The sequence below is a fragment of the Gallinula chloropus genome (genome assembly GCF_964237585.1).
Source record: "Gallinula chloropus genome assembly, chromosome: 3".
In the NCBI taxonomy this organism is placed as follows: domain Eukaryota; kingdom Metazoa; phylum Chordata; class Aves; order Gruiformes; family Rallidae; genus Gallinula; species Gallinula chloropus.
Genome location: NC_140087.1, coordinates 45915037 through 45935587, shown reverse-complemented (window position 1 = coordinate 45935587; position 20551 = coordinate 45915037). Strand labels below are relative to the sequence as shown.

At 45.9% G+C, this 20551-nt stretch overlaps 1 protein-coding gene across 1 annotated transcript; it reads right to left on the bottom strand.

Moving 5' to 3' along the window:
• Positions 1–207: 207 nt before the first annotated feature.
• On the bottom strand, positions 208–19101 carry LOC311189414 (protein ELYS-like; the record flags this gene model as incomplete). Its single annotated transcript, XM_084261077.1, has 28 exons — positions 208–392; positions 1264–1411; positions 2674–2868; positions 3762–3999; positions 4490–4640; positions 4730–4877; positions 8202–8333; positions 8412–8556; positions 8681–8868; positions 9018–9164; positions 9558–9614; positions 9715–9838; positions 10467–10560; positions 10968–11072; positions 11628–11768; positions 11931–12020; positions 12109–12199; positions 12729–12857; positions 13297–13358; positions 13777–13958; positions 14049–14181; positions 14976–15126; positions 15684–15768; positions 16727–16843; positions 16972–17179; positions 17448–17562; positions 18384–18676; positions 18981–19101. 28 exons carry the CDS (start codon positions 19099–19101, stop codon positions 208–210), a joined length of 3975 nt encoding a protein of 1324 aa, XP_084117203.1.
• Between the last annotated feature and the right edge of the window lie 1450 nt (positions 19102–20551).

Below are 20551 nucleotides of genomic sequence, written 5' to 3'. Positions count from 1 at the left end.
AATAATACTGCCTATACAATAAACACACTCAGACTGCAGATGCTCCACCTTTGGAACCCAGCAGTTTGTGTGTGACCTACTGTGGGGTTTTGCCTTAAACCAAGTTCACAGGCCTTTGGGGTGGCCAGTTGTTCCTGGGTTTGGCCGTACAGACCTTAACCACGAGTGGAGTCTTCAGCAAATTCAGCTCTGATGCTCGGGCAGAATTCACTGCTGAGGTGGAACGGTGCAGATTGGGTTGCAGGGGGCTGGGTGCCACGAAGGAAGTAGAGGCTCTGCATGCTGAGTGCCAGCGACCACCACGTTGTGCAATTGGTGTCCCAACAACCGCATTGGGCAACTCTGAATCGGGAAGACGATGTGCTCTGACTGGTGGTTTGGTAGTTCCAGGGCTGGAATTACAAGGAAGGTGTAAATGACTTCCAATCCTCTGAAGCCCAAACATACTGGAATTCACATTTATTTCACCATAGGTTTGGATAAATCCCAGCCTTTCTTCCCATACATGTCTGGTTTCTGCTATGTGAAATTCTGTAAACACATTTAGTGTCAGGTAAAGATACATGTTTGCAGAAACAGAGTTGTCATAGCAGAAAACCCCTTTGGTTTAGATACGCTTTGGACAACTCTCAGCCTTTCTTCCATTCTGTATATTTCTGACTATTTCTAACTAAGCCTGGGAAAAATGAAGCCAGAATTGGGCAGGAAGAGGTAAAAGATTACAACTTGATGGCATAGTCACATCCATCCAAACCCCTACACCAATGGGTTGATGGTAATCATAGCTTTAGCTTCATTGATTCAGATCATGTTAGGGTTTGGAAGGAACCTTGAAAGATCCTCTAGTCCATTTGGTTTGAGCTATCTAAAACTCTGAAAGCACGTAAAAATATGTGTTCGCAGAAATAGAATCGTCGCTAGAAGAAAACCTCTCTCATCCAACATATACCTATAATGCCTTTTCCCCTCCCTCTCTCTCCAAGCATCCAGCTCAAGACACAACAGTATTAGGGAGAGGCTTACCTATCACGTTGTGTGACGTGGGCTTTCTGCTCAATTCCGATACAGATTTCTCCAATTATGGACAGAATGTTCCTGGTGAATCTTGCCCTTGTATGCACATTTCCTGCATTAGCTTTGTTTGTTACTGTTGATAATGGTGTTGGTCTGGAGACTGTGAAACAAGAGGGAATGGGTATCAGCCCTGTCTCATCCAAGTGAGTGATGGTTAGTTGCACACTTCCTTCACCCTCCTAAAGTTACCTTCTGTGATGATGGATGAAGGCACATGGTAAGGCTTAGCTCTCTCTCCAGCCAGCTTCCTCTGCACTCTGGGAAGGATCTTGCCACATCGGTCTAATACAGAATTTCGGGTGACTGCTCGCTCTCTCAGGTGAGGATCACGATCATTCTGGTGAAGGAAAGGTGTACAGCCAAAAGCCACCTCATTACAAGAAGTCCACTGCACACAACGAGCTGTGCTATTTCTAAGTAGTGACTGAAGAGCAGCAAGTTCTACCCACCAGCACCCACCAATTCCACCTGGTTCTTGTAGCCAACGAGCAGCAAGACTAGTGCAGCTACAGAACCTGCCACTCGGAGGGAAAACAATTCTCACACCCTCGTCAGCACCTGCCATTTTCAATCTGCTCACAAAAGAGCAGGCTCTGCCCTTCTCCTCCTGAAACACCCATGCCTGAGATGACCGAATCCACAGCGCAATTGCTAATTCTCTTGGACAAACTGATGTGAATATTGCAAGGACTAAGGGAAAAGCTACCTGCAGACACCTTCCGGCTGGCTGAAAGGTTTCAAATGCGGGACCTACAACCTGCAAAATCCACTGCTGAGTCTGACTCACTCAAAAACTTTGACTCTGGACAACAAGCAGTGCATCACAGGCCCAGAGCGAAGGCTCACAAAACAGAGATCTGAAGCTGGCTATTTTGAGAAATTGAATATTTCCAGGAAAGTTAAAAAAACCATGCAGGACCTTTAGGGAGTACTATGAAGAACAGCTGGTAACCCCTAAGAGAAACTTGCCCACTGGCCAGAACCTTTATGCTTACCGTAAGATTAACCTGGGCTTTGCATACCCAGAATCATAACTCAAGACCTCTTTTTGCTGATGCTGGCACGCACTACCACGAGAACTGTAGCACTCACTATGCTTGTTGGATGGAACAAGTAAATTAAGCTGCCCACCCTGCTCTATTAGTAAGAAGCTGATGTATCAGAAAGAGAGCGAGCGCACATGCGCGGGGGCCGCCTGTTATAATTCAGAAGCTCTCTATAAGAGGCAGTCATCGTTATAATAAAAGCAGATGATGACAATTCCTTAGTACATATACAGAAAGATCGCATGTGTAGATTAGCACATGGCCCTGTTCTGCTCCCAGTTTCGGTACGTTCATTTGGAATCACAGCTCCTAACAACGCCAAGTAAAGACCTCCAAGGTCATGGGCATTTCTTGTGAGTATGTTGCTGTAGGCACGAGGCGTTACAGAAGCTCTGCCGTGGCTTTTTTGACCAAATTCAAGTCTGCCGGTCTGAAGCGCAATTCCTATTCGCAATGTAAGGACTTTTGGCAAACTGGGAAAAAAACCATCCCAATCAGATCAGAGTCAGTAAGGCCTTTAACTGTAACAATCCCTAAGTGCAGCCCTGCTTACCTCAGCAGTCCATCTGGCATTCGAGTTCTCTTCCCTGAAAGATATTCTCGATTCCTTTGGCCGTACAGGACAAATGGATCGTCCTGGAGATGCATAGGGAGTCGCTAGGGGTGTGGTGCGGAGGCTGGGTCTCAGAATAGACTGAGGGGTGATCCCAGAAAAGCCAGGAGCTGATGTGGCCAAGGCTTTAGCTCGCTATGAACAGAGATAAAACCACTCCATTTAAACCACAGTTGACTCATTAAAACCATGTTAAGTTAGTTTAAGTTACAGAGTCTGTGCCAGCAGCAAGGACAAAGCTTTGCCTCTACGCTGCTCTTCTCCCAAAGGTAGAAAATCCTGAAGGACAAACCCCAGGCTTTTCACGTTTCTCCTTGCCTCTTTCTTAATGCCAACATAAAATGTTTCCAACTGATTACCTGACGGAACACAGATAGGGCATCTTCTTGTCTGCAACAGTATCTTCCCACCCAATGAGTTTTGCCATATCTATGCTGCTTTTCTAAAAGTCACACAGCTTCACATGGCACCCCAGACACAGTGACTGAGCACGCTGCCATGCGAAGCACCACCCAGCACAGCAACAGCCAGAGCCGATTCCTTTACTAATCAATGGATCCATCTGTGCACCAGATGAAAATAAGTGACCCTGCTGTAGAAGTCCCCACCCAGCTTCAGCGAGGAGCGTTCAGGTCTTCCTTCCTCAGCTGAAGGTGATTTCACAGTATGGAAAGGGTTTAAAAGGAGGATCATTTAAAGCGACAAATTGCATCTTTCAATATCTAAGCATGGTGAGAGTTCCAAATTGGACTTCCATTGTTCTATCCAGTAAAAACAAGCTTATTTCACGGAGCTCTGTGACAACGGGCGTGCTGGGATTTAACTACAACTTAACTTCCCCTCTTCCAGACCCGTCCCCACCGTACTGCCTACAAAAGTATTGCCTATACAATAACCACATGCGGACTGCAAATGCTCCACCTTTGGAACACAGCAGATTGTGTGTTACCTACTGGGGGGGTTTTGCCTTAAACCAAGTTCACAGGCCTTTGGGGTGGCCAGTTGTTCCTGGGTTTGGCCGTACAGACCTTAACCACGAGTGGAGTCTTCAGTAAATTCAGCTCTTTTGCTCGGGCAGAATTCACTGCTGAGGTGGAACGTTGCAGTTTCGGTTTTAGTTTCCTGGGTGCCACGAAGGAAGTTGAGGCTCTGCATGCTGAGTGCCAGCGACCACCACGTTGTGCAATTGGTGTCCCAACAACCGCATTGGGCAACTCTGAATCGGGAATACGATGGGCTCTGACTGGTGGTTTGGTAGTTCCAGGGCTGGAATTACAAGGAAGGTGTAAATGACTTCCAATCCTCTGAAGCCCAAACATACTGGAATTCACATTTATTTCACCATAGCTTTGGAAAACTCCCAGCCTTTCTTCCATTCTGTAGAATTCTGACTATTTCTAACTAAGCCTGGGAAAAATGAAGCCAGAATTGGGCAGGAAGAGGTAAAAGATTACAACTTGATGGCATAGTCACATCCATCCAAACCCCTACACCAATGGGTTGATGGTAATCATAGCTTTAGCTCCACAGAATCAGATCATGTTAGGGTTTGGAAGGAATCTTGAAATATCATCTAGTCCATTTGGTTTGAGCTATCTAAAACTCTGAAAGCACGTAAAAATATGTGTTCGCAGAAATAGAATCGTCGCTAGAAGAAAACCTCTCTCATCCAACATTACTGGCAATAATGCCTTTTCCCCTCCCTCTCTTTCCAAGAATCTAGCTCAAGACACAGCATTTTTAGAAGGCTGCTTACCTATCACGTTGTGTGACGTGGGCTTTCTGCTCAATTCCGATACGGACTTCTTCAATTTTGGACAAAACATTACTGATGAATGTTGCCATTGTATGCACATTTCCTGCATTAGCTTTGTTTGTTACTGTTGATAATGGTGTTGGTCTGGAGACTGTGAAACAAGAGGGAATGGGTATCAGCCCTGTCTCATCCAAGTGAGTGATGGTTAGTTGCACACTTCCTTCACCCTCCTAAAGTTACCTTCTGTGATGATGGATGAAGGCACATGGTAAGGCTTAGCTCTCTCTCCAGCCAGCTTCCTCTGCACTCTGGGAAGGATCTTGCCACATCGGTCTAATACAGAATTTCGGGTGACTGCTCGCTCTCTCAGGTGAGGATCACGATCATTCTGGTGAAGGAAAGGTGTACAGCCAAAAGCCACCTCATTACAAGAAGTCCACTGCACACAACGAGCTGTGCTATTTCTAAGTAGTGACTGAAGAGCAGCAAGTTCTACCCACCAGCACCCACCAATTCCACCTGGTTCTTGTAGCCAACGAGCAGCAAGACTAGTGCAGCTACAGAACCTGCCACTCGGAGGGAAAACAATTCTCACACCCTCGTCAGCACCTGCCATTTTCAATCTGCTCACAAAAGAGCAGGCTCTGCCCTTCTCCTCCTGAAACACCCATGCCTGAGATGACCGAATCCACAGCGCAATTGCTAATTCTCTTGGACAAACTGATGTGAATATTGCAAGGACTAAGGGAAAAGCTACCTGCAGACACCTTCCGGCTGGCTGAAAGGTTTCAAATGCGGGACCTACAACCTGCAAAATCCACTGCTGAGTCTGACTCACTCAAAAACTTTGACTCTGGACAACAAGCAGTGCATCACAGGCCCAGAGCGAAGGCTCACAAAACAGAGATCTGAAGCTGGCTATTTTGAGAAATTGAATATTTCCAGGAAAGTTAAAAAAACCATGCAGGACCTTTAGGGAGTACTATGAAGAACAGCTGGTAACCCCTAAGAGAAACTTGCCCACTGGCCAGAACCTTTATGCTTACCGTAAGATTAACCTGGGCTTTGCATACCCAGAATCATAACTCAAGACCTCTTTTTGCTGATGCTGGCACGCACTACCACGAGAACTGTAGCACTCACTATGCTTGTTGGATGGAACAAGTAAATTAAGCTGGCCACCCTGCTCTATTAGTAAGAAGCTGATGTATCAGAAAGAGCGAGCGCACATTCGCGGGGGCCGCCTGTTATAATTCAGAAGCTCTCTATAAGAGGCAGTCATCGTTATAATAAAAACAGATGATGACAATTCCTTAGTACATATACAGAAAGATCACATGTGTAGATTAGCACATGGCCCTGTTCTGCTCCCAGTTTCGGTACGTTCATTTGGAATCACAGCTCCTAACAACGCCAAGTAAAGACCTCCAAGGTCATGGGCATTTCTTGTGAGTATGGTGCTGTAGGCACGAGGCGTTACAGAAGCTCTGCCGTGGCTTTTTTGACCAAATTCAAGTCTGCCGGTCTGAAGCGCAATTCCTATTCGCAATGTAAGGACTTTTGGCAAACTGGGAAAAAAACCATCCCAATCAGATCAGAGTCAGTAAGGCCTTTAACTGTAACAATCCCTAAGTGCAGCCCTGCTTACCTCAGCAGTCCATCTGGCATTCGAGTTCTCTTCCCTGAAAGATATTCTCGATTCCTTTGGCCGTACAGGACAAATGGATCGTCCTGGAGATGCAGAGGGAGACGCTAGGGGTTTGGTGCGGAGGCTGGGTCTCAGAATAGACTGAGGGGTGATCCCAGAAAAGCCAGGAGCTGATGTGGCCAAGGCTTTAGCTCGCTATGAACAGAGATAAAACCACTCCATTTAAACCACAGTTGACTCATTAAAACCATGTTAAGTTAGTTTAAGTTACAGAGTCTGTGCCAGCAGCAAGGACAAAGCTTTGCCTCTACGCTGCTCTTCTCCCAAAGGTAGAAAATCCTGAAGGACAAACCCCAGGCTTTTCACGTTTCTCCTTGCCTCTTTCTTAATGCCAACATAAAATGTTTCCAACTGATTACCTGACGGAACACAGATAGGGCATCTTCTTGTCTGCAACACTATCTCCCCTCCCGATGAGTTTTGCCATATCTATGCTGCTCTTCTAAAAGGCACACAGCTTCACATGGCACCCCAGACACAGTGACTGAGCACGCTGCCCTGCGAAGCACCACCCAGCACAGCAACAGCCAGAGCCGATTCCTTTACTAATCAATGGATCCATCTGTGCACCAGATGAAAATAAGTGACCCTGCTGTAGAAGTCCCCACCCAGCTTCAGCGAGGAGCGTTCAGGTCTTCCTTCCTCAGCTGAAGGTGATTTCACAGTATGGAAAGGGTTTAAAAGGAGGATCATTTAAGCGACAAATTGCATCTTTCAATATCTAAGCATATTGAGAGTTCCAAATTGGACTTCCTTTGTTCTATCCAGTAAAAACAAGCTTATTTCACGGAGCTCTGTGACAACAGCCGTGCTGGGATTTAACTACAACTTAACTTCCCCTCTTCCAGACCCGTCCCCACCATACTGCCTATAAAAATACTGCCTATACAATAACCACACGCAGACTGCAAATGCTCCACCTTTGGAACCCAGCAGTTTGTGTGTTACCTACTGGGGGGGTTTTGCCTTAAACCAAGTTCACAGGCCTTTGGGGTGGCCAGTTGTTCCTGGGTTTGGCCGTACAGACCTTAACCACGAGTGGAGTCTTCAGTAAATTCAGCTCTTTTGCTCGGGCAGAATTCACTGCTGAGGTGGAACGTTGCAGTTTCGGTTTTAGTTTCCTGGGTGCCACGAAGGAAGTTGAGGCTCTGCATGCTGAGTGCCAGCGACCACCACGTTGTGCAATTGGTGTCCCAACAACCGCATTGGGCAACTCTGAATCGGGAATACGATGGGCTCTGACTGGTGGTTTGGTAGTTCCAGGGCTGGAATTACAAAGAAGGTGTAAATGACTTCCAATCCTCTGAAGCCCAAACATACTGGAATTCACATTTATTTCACCATAGCTTTGGAAAACTCCCAGCCTTTCTTCCATTCTGTAGAATTCTGACTATTTCTAACTAAGCCTGGGAAAAATGAAGCCAGAATTGGGCAGGAAGAGGTAAAAGATTACAACTTGATGGCATAGTCACATCCATCCAAACCCCTACACCAATGGGTTGATGGTAATCATAGCTTTAGCTCCACAGAATCAGAGAATGTTAGGGTTTGGAAGGAACCTTGAAAGATCCTCTAGTCCATTTGGTTTCAGCTATCTAAAACTCTGAAAGCACGTAAAAATATGTGTTTGCAGAAATAGAAGTGTCCTAGAAGAAAACCTCTCTCATCCAACATTACTTATAATGCCTTTTCCCCTCCCTCTCTTTCCAAGAATCTAGCTCAAGACACAACATTTTTAGAAGGCTTCTTACCTATCACGTTGTGTGACGTGGGCTTTCTGCTCAATTCCAATACGGACTTCTTCAATTTTGGACAAAACATTACTGATGTATGTTGCCATTGTATGCACATTTCCTGCATTAGCTTTGTTTGTTACTGTTGATAATGGCGTTGGTCTGGAGACTGTGAAACAAGAGGGAATGGGTATCAGCCCTGTCTCATCCAAGAGAGTGATGGTTAGTGTCACAACTCCTTCACCCTCCTAAAATTACCTTCTGTGATGACAGATGAAGGATCCTGCAGTGACTGATTCAGCTGTTCTGCGGGGTTAGAATTGGCACGCTGCCGTTGGTGGGCTAAAAGCAATTCATGACTCTGAACATCAGCATTGGTCAGTAAAAACTTCTCCAAATGCTCCTGTGAGAAATAACACCTGTCAGAACTGTACTAGGATTCCACCTCTTCTCTTTTTAAAGACCTGTTGTCCACACTTACTTGTTCCGTGACTGTAAAATGTAGTTTCAATAAATCTTCCATTAGTCCCAGCTCCCGACAGATTTTGTACGTGTGTTTTAGCAGCTCCTCCATGTTTAACTTGGTGCTGTGTTGATGCAACAGGCCCCAAGCCTCCACCAGGCACCTGCAATTAATTTCTTGTATTATTTTCTTTTAAGACTATTACAAGGATAACAAAGATTATTAACATTATGCCCCAAAAGCTGCCCCAAGATATTATGCCAAAATAGTGGGATCTATTTCGTTACCTATTGGACAGCAACACACTGAGGGAAAGCTTCACTTCACCGCTGCTTGACATGGGTGGCTTCATCATCTGCATGTATCGGAGGGCTTGCCTGTGCTCTCCTTGGCACATGAGGCACTGAAGAACTCTCCAGTGTTGCCATGACACAGGTCTCATTGTAGCTGGGTGAAAGAGCAGGGCCAGTGAGTTCTGTAGAAGATAGAGGTCATGGTTATTAAGCTGCACACAAAAACCAAAAAATCTCCCAGTTTCTTAACTGAGGGCGCATGTGGGTTAAACAAACTTCTGTGAGTAATAGAATTTGCAATGAACACCAAAGAAAACTGTGAGATACTTACTTCATAATCCTTGTGGTCCAGAAGCCAAAACCCTTGGATCATCTTAACCAGACCCCAAGGGATGGCAAAGGCTGTTCGGAAAGAACTGATTGAAGCATCTGTTTGGTTCGGAAAGGAATGCATGATGTCTAGCAGCAGGTAAATTGTCTGGCATCGAGCATCTAATTAAGGATCATAAGTTTGTAGGACCAAAGATGGGTCACATTACAGTTAGAAAAAGCACTATGAAAGGCAAACACAAGAATGAGAGGAAGACAAATCTGCTGAGGTATCAGTCTTGCCTTTTGAAGCTCTTAGAAACAGCAGACAGACAGGTCCTGAGCTCAAAACTGTGGTCCGAATAAGTTACCAGAAAGGAATGCTCATTGGCTTCTGCCAGCCATTCAGAAAGGTTACCTTCAGACCCTGAAGCACTCCCGTTACTCACTCAGCCTCCCTCTGCTCAGTGGAGCTGCCAGATGGACAATCCAAACATCTCAGCATCACAGAACATTTACGTGCACATACTGAAGGTGTCATACCGGTAACTGGAAAGGATACAATTGCATGCTTGTCGCTTTCTTCAATGCTTTCTAGCAAATAGAGATCCAGCAGTGCCTGGCATGAAAAAGTAATGAAGAGTTTTCTTATAAACTGTCTTTCATTAATCCTTGGTGTATGGAGGGGAGGGGTGTGTTTTCAGAGAAATGACGCTCACGTGTAAACTAGCAGGGGGATATTTCCCAGTTCCTCCTTCATCTCTCTGCCACAACTTCTCAGCCTGGTCTCCTAACTGGGAAACCATTCCATCAATCATCAAGCAGTCAGAATCCCATTTTCCTCTGGAACAAGAGGCAGCAAGGAGTTGCACAGAGTACATGGCTCAGGTTGCACAGAGGAAATGGTTCAAGATCAAGGGCTTGAAAGTGGAAACAGCCTGAGCCTGTTTGTCATTGCAGCAGCGTCATAGCCCAATCTGTGTTAGGCCCTTATTTCCTTTTCAGTACAATTTCCAAAGAAGAACCTCAGACCCCCTCAGCCAAGGCCTATCACCCGGATGCTAGTCAGCCAGGCCAGGGACGAAAGCTCCCACTGGGAACCGACTTCTATCCAACAGCCAGCGAGTGCTGGCTCTGCCAACCGCTTCATGTGCGTAAATAACACCAACGTACTTGTGAGTAGGGGATTCAGGCCAATACCATGGTTCCCAGAGATCACTAGTCAAGGAGAGAGAGGGCTTTTTTTAAAACAATGATGTCACCAAGAGACGCTGCAAAGCGGCCTTAGGTACAAACATTCTAACAGAGGAAAGCAACCTCTGTGTTCAAAGGAACACACACATCCCTGAAGCCAGGAGGATTGACAGCAAATGAATTCAGCACAGCAGAGACAACTGTCGACACAACAGCCATTCCCTTCCGCTCCTGGATGTGCAGCGGAAGCCTTCCAGAGTTTCCCTGTAAGGCCTACCTTGACAGACGCTCAAGTTGCTGTCGATGGCCGGTGTAGTAGCTCTGCAGCAGAGGATAATTGTAGAAAGGTCGAGCCAAAGGCACATCGTCATCTGCAGGCAAGAAAGTCCAAGCAAATTAAAGAAGGAACAGCACATTTTTAAAGCAACACGTTGACTAAAATAGCAGGAAATGAGCTCAGCACCGAGAAGCCTCCGACTCTGAACGAAGCCAAGGCTCTTTCTGCCTTTGTGCCAGTATGACACAAGACTCAAGACCTTCCTGTCTCAAGTGCCATTTTTGGTTTAGAGCTGAGGTAGCTGCATTATTCTACCCCCCATACTTGATAAAACAGGAACAGCTCCGTTTCAGAAACAGAACTCCAGCATACGCTGCGGCCACGAAACAAACACGACTTGTTACTGATGAAACGACTACTAAAGCACAGCTGAGAATGTCTCCATAGACATGGCTGAGCGGATGGTCTCCCTGTTGCAAATGAATTACAGTTCATGCTTACCTAAACCCTCTGGAAGGAGACTGGATCGACAGAACCAGGCAACCACTTGCGCATACAAAGAAACAAGGCTGGTTACCAACTGCTTCTTTCTCAAGTTGGCAAAACCTGAAACAAGGCATAAGATGATTTCTCTTTCTGCAAATCTTCACTTCTACACAATTCCCTTCATCCTACTCAATAGGAAGTATTTAAATAACAGGGCAGAAATCTTTCTCCTTGTATTCTCACTCGGTATGACTCTCTTCTCTGAAGAGAATCCCACACAGTCACCACCAAAACAAAAAGCAACCCCTGCAAAGAAACAGGTTCACTAGAGGTTAAAATGCAACTAGAGCTTTTCACATAGCAGACATTTTTACTATAGCAAATGCTACCACATTCACTTGCTGTCATCTCAACCCAGCTGCTGCCTGTGTAGCTTCTTGCTGAACGTAACCTCCCCAGCCACTTGCACGATCCCCACAACAAACTATGTCCCAGAACTCCGTGCATATTACGTGACAGTCACAACTTCTCAGATTTAAGCCCCTTCTCCCAGCTGCGTCTGACTGCCTTCCCATCATCAAAACCAACCAAAGCTCCTGTTTCCACAATTACAACCCAAGCATCACTCCAAATCTTAACAGAATGTATGAGAGATTGAATGATGCTGTTACAAACCTTGTTCGGTAAGCTCTCGTGCCTCTGTTAGAAAACAGTTTAAGACTCTGCTAAGGTTGGTCAAAAGCAACTGGCAGTGCTGAAGAGACCGTAACGTCTGTGGGTCAATGAAGTTGCAAGAACCATCGAAGAGCGGAGCACCTTTTCAAGAAGAAATAGTCCATCATTAGCGTACAAAGCAATTGCAGAGTTTCAAGGTTCCCTTCGGGAACCGTGTGCAATAACAGGTGCCAGCAGACTTCTGAGCAAGTTCAATCAGTAGGAATGATTTTACAGGTGCAGAATGACCACATTAGTACTCACACATTTGGTCCAACTCATTTTTTGTACAGATCACTTTGTTCCACGTCCACGCAAGAACAAACCGCCAATTGGCAGCAGAACTTGGCCGCTCTGTAAGAAAACGAAGAAATGAATCAGCACCTTCAAACTCAAAGCTAAAAAGTCTACCATAAAACCAGCCTCAGAAGTCAAGGATTACCTTCAGATGCCCAATGTTTAATGCATCCCGTCAGAAAATCTAAAGAGCCTGTCCGGACAGCAGCTGACAGTATCGCTTCAAATTGCTCCTCCTAATCACAACAGACAAAATAAAATGAGACTCCGATATATTTTGATATCTGAACCCTCAACTCTAAGTGTTTATCTCTAACTGCCGATTCATTCAGAGATCACAAGTCAATTAGTCCAGAAGTATAGCTCTGCTTTCAGAGGATGCAGTAGTTTGCCTCTGAGGCAGACTCCCCCCCTTGTCAGGTACTAAATGCCAAACCTAATGCTTTGGGAAACAGGCGGGGATGGAGGTTGCTCTGAGGGACTGATGCCTCCTCTTGCACCCGACCAGCACTAACTGCACAATGCCTTGGGCCTCTCTGTGGCACAGAATTAGCCGATGGCTCCCTAGCCCCAGATCCGCTGGGGCTGCTGCCAGTCAAATGCGGCACTTGGGACCTCAGGCGACTGTTACTTCTGCTAACTGAAGGCAACACTCGTGCTTCAGGGCAAATATGAGGAAGACCATATCATCATCTCTCGAAGCCTCTGCAGCCCTGGCAAACAAGAGGGATGGATCTCCCCTGTGATCCCCTGATACGCACGCACCTGACTCAAACTGGATGGCGGGACATCAGACAGTCTCGGAGAGAGCAAGCCAGATACAAGACACCTGTTGTAGGTCTCAGGAATGGCTTTGATTATTGAAGGACCGGATTTCTTTAGCAACTGCAACGCCTGAAACATCAGTCACAAAATACGGGTTAAGACAGCATTGCTTTTCTTCCCCAAATGCCCAGTACTTTCTCCTGTTCTCCCTTCTGCCCCCCTCCTTCAAGTTAATCAGGGATCAAAACCCTCGCTTCAGGCCATGCCAGCAGTTCCACGGGTGAGGAACAAAGAAGTAATGGCTTTCCCTCCCCTAAAGCAATGCTGCATTTCTTTCTAGGCATTCAATCCCCGATCGTGCTTCAACGGGTGACAACAGGAGTGTTACAGTCCCAAGAGTCGCCCTAAAACATTACCGCGCACCTAAAACTGGCAGGACGCAACCGGAATGATGCCTGCAAATGGGCAGGGTGAGCATAAAGGGTCTCTGAGGCTGAAAGTGGGGCAAGAGAGAACATGGAAAAGCTACATCTCCCGACACTCGCAATAAAGGTACAGCAAAGATCACCTCCTTCTGGAAGCCGGTGCAAGTCATGTGAACCACTCCGGAGTTCAGCAAGCACGTACCATCTGCAGAAACAATGAGCATGTGACAGGCCCCTGTACTCTCACGGTTACTCTCTGAGCACTTTACACTCGCACGTAGCAGTATCTGGACAGATGTAACTGAGCACCCGTTGTCTTCAGCAGAGCACTGACGCAGTTTGGGATACAAAACAATTTCTCTCGAGTGCTATCCAGGTGCTGTGAGCTTCAGTTCAAGGCCCTTTCATTTTATAACCATCACCACTTCAGTGTCGGCATTACCAAAGCAACAAACACCAAAACCCAGACAGCAGGCTCTCAGATATGTTTCAGAGGTGGCCTTGGGAGGGGCCTGGAGCTTCTTCCTTGGGTATTGGAGTGACAAACAATGAATCCGAGAACCAGTCCATGGCCTCTGACCTCCATGGCAGCTTAGCACTATTCAAAGCAGTGAAATACCTACCAAAGTTGTAGATGCCTGGATGAAAAAACTGCTCAGGTGGTGGATGAGATGGAGGAACTCCCCGACTGAGACTCCGCTCCTGTACCAGAACATCCAAAATGAGCTTTGGAGAAGTCACCCTCGTTACAGCATCCAGCGACCACAGTGCAAAGTAGGGGCAATCGTGAAGGAATTCTTCCGCCCTTAAAGAAAAGCAGTGCATAAGCTCAACGCTGACAGCTCAGTGAATTCTTCCAAAGCGATATATGGAGAACAACGAAAGAAAAACCTACCTTAGTGAATCCGGCATTTCAGTCTGATACCAGCGATTAATGTGAAATACACACAAAAAAGTCGATGGTGTTCCCTGACCATAGGTATTCACTTGCCAGCTGAAGACTGAGACACTGGTCTCAGGAGAGATGACTGTAAAAGACAAGACATTGATTCTCATTGGTGGAAAATACGATTTGTCTGCTATTTTTAAAACACCGCTTTCCGTTTTACCTTAGTTCTGTCACCAAGCACAACACGTACTGATTGGGATGAGGAAGAGTTTAGCAAAACCCAAAGCATCCTAGGATGCTTTCAGAAAGCATGCAAACATGTCTAGTATACACTTGTGTCGCTCAGTAACATTCTACTCCAGTTCTCTCACTAAGTGGAGCCGTCTCTCTTCTCTGGGGAGAATGCATTTGCTGGACGTAAGCAAAGTAGGTGGCATTTCATTTTCCATAACTGAGTAAGGAACAAGGTGCTATTTCTGTTGATTTCATTATTACCATTTAGGGAACCTCATACACTTCACTATTAGTTGCAGGACTCAGCAGCAAACATCATCTGCCTTGTGTTTGCTACACTTCAGAAAAACATGGATGTTGATTCCAGTGAGAAACTATATACAGTATGGATTTTCCCTCCAGTTGGAATAGAATCATAGACTTGTTTTGGTTGGAAAGACCTTTAAGATCATCAAGTCCACCATTAACTTCTTTTTAGGGACCATGTCCCTAAGCACCACATCTCCATGCCTCTCAAATACCTCCAGGGATGTCTCATTGTGAGCTTCTGTGCCATTTCTCTTTTGTTAGCTCCTGAAACTAAACTGCCTTTAGAGAGATTAAAATGGAAGCCACTTGTTCCCTTGAGGAATCTCAGATAACCTAGGCATCCAGTGTCTCCTTTTCAGTAAGCCCAGCAAGCTAGTCTAATGAACAAACCTTCATTAAGGCTTTCCTCACTGCCATCAGGGTGGCTAAATTTTTCAATGGTCTGACAGCTGAGTAGTTTAGTATTCCTGGTCTGCCCTCTCAAGGGAACGATTCCACCTGTGAGATCCAAACTGTAGCATTCGCCGCAGGATTTCAAACCCTGGGGAAAAAAGAAGCGACAAGCAGAAAGGGCATTTGAGATCCAACCAGACATTATTCCTAAATCTGAAAGAACGTATGTCTGGCTACAAAGAAAAATGCTGAAGTTGTCTGTGAAGCACGCATGCTCCCTTCTCTTTCATCAAGTAACTTTGGAAATAACAGACAAGAGCAGCAGCTAAGAAAAATCAAACCCATCTCTTTGAGAAACTAACATGAAGCCTAAGCGGAGACTCTCACTTCTATTATAGAATAAACAAACACTAAAACCAATAGTATCAGGAGCCTGTCAGAGATTAATTTTAACTGCTGAATTTCCAACTTTTATTCCAATGCGAAGAGGAGCCAGTCCACACATGACACTGCAGGATCAAATTCCATGGCTTGCTTTCAAAAACCGTGGACAAACGCCACGCCCAAGAAGCACCAGCAAAAGACTTACTATTTTTTTTCAGTCAGCTCTGAATTTTAAGGGTAAATACTGCACAGGCCAACTTAGGTGATAGTCCCATAGAGAAAACGACTCCTTTCATCCTCTCTCATACATGCATCATTTACCTCATACATGACTTGTCCGGATGCCAAGCGTTTTCTGCCATCAAAAGCCAGCTGCAACAGATGTAAACTCACAACGTCCCCTCCACTGAAAAAAGAATCAGTGATGGAATTTGGTTACAAAGCTGCTTTATAGTCCTCATTTCATTAGATCTAGACTGAAGACATCTTAATGGCACACTTTTGCTGAGAAGACCAGCACCACGACCTCCAAAAACACGACAGGCTGGTCACATTCAGCCATTAAAACATAAAGGAGGAAACTCTGACAGCTTCGGGGGCAAGTGCTCACCCTACAATTGGAAAGCTTTAGTCTGGTGTTGCTGTACAAACTATAAGTTGTTGGAAGTAGTTCTTCAAAGGGAAGAGTTCTCAGTCAACAAGGTTTTCAAGTCAAACCTAATAGAAACTGCTGAGCTGATTAGGGAGTTTCCAGATGCTGAAGGAGAGAGAGATCTCATCCCTTCCTTTCCCTTCCTCCCAAAGTGCCAAGCCACTGCACCCTGCAACATTCTGATCTGATTCCTTAGCCCAGCAGGAAACCATTGACTTGTCTGCTGAACAGTGGCTGTTGTCTGCCAGGTGAGCTGAACTGGCTCACAAAGGCTCCAGAGGCTGCTCCAGTTGGCAGAAGGGAATGGGCAATGCCGGCACCTCCCTCCTTCAGGGGCAGCAGCCCGGCACATCTGACCTGCAGCTCAGCTGGGCTCAATGGTATTTTCGTGTCACGCTGCAAATACCAAACATGTCAGAAGCAGTCGTCAAGAAACAACGGAAATCATTCAAGAATGCAAGCACAAATGATTAGCCACTGCTGCTTTGCCTTCATTCAGAAGGCAGGAATTAGTAGCTCCCTCTTCCCAACAGTGAAATCCTGTTGAGATTGCATTGTAAGCTCATTGTAAGATCAGGTACCTTCCGTACCTGAGAGAATCTCCTGCGCAGCTACAAAAACCAGAACAACCAGACACGTATCAACTGCAGGTGAACACATACTGAACAAAAAATTAAATTCATTCAGTGGCTCATGGTAAGTTCTTATTCACCTTTCTTGTGTAGACTGAACGGCCCAGAGGTAGCAACGATTGCGAGGATCATTCTCAGGCTCTTGAAAAGTAACAGCATAGACAGGAATCCGGCCACCTTCTGGTTGAGTGTGGTGCCTACAGGTTTAAAAAACAAAAACAACAGCAACAACAATGAAATAAGAAAAGCTCTCTATACATTAATATGCTTCCTTAAGCAAAAAGAGTGCCACCCCAGGCATGGCCGAGCATAAAGGCCTACTTACTCCCTCTTCAGAGTTTTCATGTTCCATAGTGACAGGTAGCCATCTGAAAAGCCCACCACCAGCTGATTGGTTCTGCTTATGTAGCACAGGGTTGATACTGATGGTCCAGAAGGTGCTTGCAATTGAAAAGAGAGATGTCTGCGTTCCCTGGTCGCAATTGCTCTTCTTTGTGGGACTTCAGCAGGAATAGTAAAGAAAACTTCTAGATCTGCACACACAAAACCAGGCAATAAATGATTCCATGGAGGTGGCATTTTAAACACTGATGTGACACCACCTGTAATCCAATTCTACCGCTCCAGGCCAAATACCTATTTAGGCAGCACTCTCTTTGCCATTGCCATCGTGCATGTATTCAAAGAACCACAAACTCTCCCATCAGACAGGGGCTCCCATTCACATAGCATGCTCAGGGTTGAGGTAAAAGCCACAAGTTGCCTTATTTTTCAATTCCAGTTTGAAAACTGAAAGCTTACCTGATGCTTCTACTTCACTCTTACTGCCAGATAAATCATCCAAACAAAGGTCAGCCGGAAGGATGTAACCAACATCTGTAGCCACTGCTGCCACTCCAAAGAGACATCGCAGGCTCTGACGAATAGAAATCATTTGAAAAGGAAGCCAGAATTAGCATATAGGAATCAAGAAAGCAAATACAAGACTGTAAGATTTAAAAACAATGCCTTGCTTCGCATGACAACAAGGAAAAGAGAGAGGAAAAAAACACAAAAGCCCTGTACAAAACCCTGATAGTGCCTTCCATTTACTAGCAAACAGTCCAACCAGTAAGACTTGTGTCCTGTCCACACTGACCTCACTGATCTACTCACCAAAAAGACAGGAAGCAAAATGAAAGCAACAGTCCAAATGCGTTTTCAATCGAGAGCATGCAGGGCAAAAATTCACATCAGCTTTGGCTTTCTTCCAGAATTCATAACCTCCGTCACACAACAGCCAAGCTTCCCCCAAAGGTGTCTTCATATTTTCTCCTGAACCACTTTGTGGTGGTAAAGGAATCTTCTGAAGAAACCCCATAGCTAACACTCCATTTGATTTCAACTCACTGCTCTAGGTACAGATTCGATATGCAACATAACCCATCTTATATTTCCCTTTTCCAATTTCCAGCTTAATTAGACTTAACAAATCTATTAAACTTAACAAATCTTTGCTATTTTTCAAAAATGGAATTTCCTTATTGGCTATACACTTGTGACAGCCCACAGCTCTCCTCTGCCAGCTAAAGCTCCAAGACTCACTACCCCGAGTCAAGACAAAATCGTGTTCTGCTCTAAAGCACCTGCTTGCAAGTGGGACACTCTTGGGAACATGTCTGAGTCATTGGCAGCATGCCTATGGAGGTTTGGGATATTTTGAAGACAGTTTTCTGACAGGATTACGCAGCTCCTAACATCACAAAGCCTTCGTGTCTCCAAAGAAAAAGTACGTACCCGTCCAGGAATAACAACAGCTTTAACCACTCTCGATATCCCAAGGTCGTACAGGCAGAGAACGCTTCCTTCTGCTTCTTCCAAGCCAACCAGCAGCCCAGTTCTCTTCTGCCAGGAAAACTCCCTTACCACACGAACAGTGGGAAGCTCTTGGTTTACTCCACTGAATCGGTAAGCAGAAAGACGCTCTCCGGTGACAGAGTTCACTACCTCCAGATGAGGGCCACGTGCCAGCCAGGCTAGCACGTTTCTCCCTGGAAGAGAAGAGAAGAGAAAGCCATCTTAACTCAATTACTGCATTGACAGTCCGGTAGATAGGGACTACCTGGCAGTAAAAGAAGCCTAGAGATCCAGAGAGGCACCCAGCTCTACTGTCAGATCACCTAGAAAGTCAGCTGCCTAGCCTGCTCAGCCACTTGCAGCAGCTCTCTCTCTGATCACTCTCTGCATCCTACTAAATACTCTGGGAGTGTGGCCGCAGCGCTTAGCAGCGTTGTCCTCTCCCTTCCAGGCAAGAATAACTTGGTAAGGAGACCAACTTTAAAGGAAAACGCTCACCTCCAGAAAACTTCCCGCACAGCACAGAATCCGGGCTTTTCCCATCTTGCCCAAGGGCCTGAAGTGTCACCTCTGGAAACTGCAGCAGACTGGTTGTTACCTCAGCCTGTAGCTCTTGCATTCTGCACTGTAAATAAAGACAAAAAAGGCAAAAATAGACTCATGTCTGCCATACCTAGCTTGGAGATTGACAGAAGTGGCATCAGCACGCAGTGTGAAATCTCCTGTATGTCACTTGTAGCTCTCAGCCTAAAACAATGGCACTTGGGACAGACTTTGATCTCCCAGCAGAGCAAAAGGAGAATCCTTTGCTTTTCTGATTCCTATGAGATCACCAACAAAAAATGCCACAGACGTACTGACAAGGTAAGTAACAGGAAAAAACCTGAGAAAGAAGGAATCCTAATTTGAAAAGCTGCTCAGTAACAGGATGAGTTTCCTCATGATTTGTCCCTTCCCTTGGTTTCCATTTGATTCTTCATTGTCAGTGGCCGCCTAGTAGGTTTCATGCAGCGCTGATGGCTCCTTCCCTTTTTGCCCGTTTGTTTAGAACATTAAGCAACACTTAAGCTCCTTCACTCTCAAATTCTTCCACAAAACGTACTGCTGCTCTTGCAACATTACAAGCACCCCAGGCCTGCACGAATAACCTCTCTTCCTTACAACGTAGGAGGTCACAGCTGGTGTCCAAGACTAGGCTCTTGTGGTGAAGAAAGGTTATGCTCTAAAGCCTGGGCACTGGAATCGACTCAGTTTCAAGCCACAAGCTCTCTACCTGCGAATGCATCCCAGTACCTTCTGCCAGCACAAAAGCCACAAGCGCGTGAACTCACAGCACGTCACAGTCAGGGTCCTGCACTGAGCACAACTCAAGAGTCTGAGAAGAAAACTACTGACTGGCTCAGGGGCGTTTTCCCCAGAAAATCGGGAAGCAACCCACAAGCACTGGAGGACAAGCAGATGGGAAAGACACTTCCTGCACCTTAGGAGTCAAGTTCCATGAATTTCCACTTTGCCATATTTAACCCGTGCAGACAGAGGATTTAGCAAGTCAGGTAGCCAGCCATTTAGCCCACAGCACTGGGTCCTTCCTTTCCCACTCAGGCAGAAATCCTGCCCCATGTTTCAGGCAAAAGCCCGACATTGAATGCAAAGCCTCGGTCTCAGTCTAAAAAGCCAACAGCATAACAGAGAGACGGTTGCTATCACAAATCTACAATGCTCCAGTGCAGCTTCCCAACTGCCTTGCAGAGCTTGTGCTCCGCAAGTTCTGCGAGAAGCACAAATCCACAGCAGAAGGTGAGGAAAAAGAAGAAGGAATTTCAGCTCTCCATCCCAACAACCCCAACAGCTAAGATCGCGCCGCCTCTGATGCACAACGTAGCTTGGATTTCCCGTTGATTAGGAAAACAGAGAAAGCCCACGCAGATCAGAAGTTGACATTGGGGCCAGTTTGCCCAGCTGCCTCCTGTGATTACTCTCCAACACAACTGTACTTTCATTCAAGAGTTGCCATACCTGTGTAACGTGGCTCAGCTTGCAACAGTTCCTCGTGACAGTTCGCCAATTGT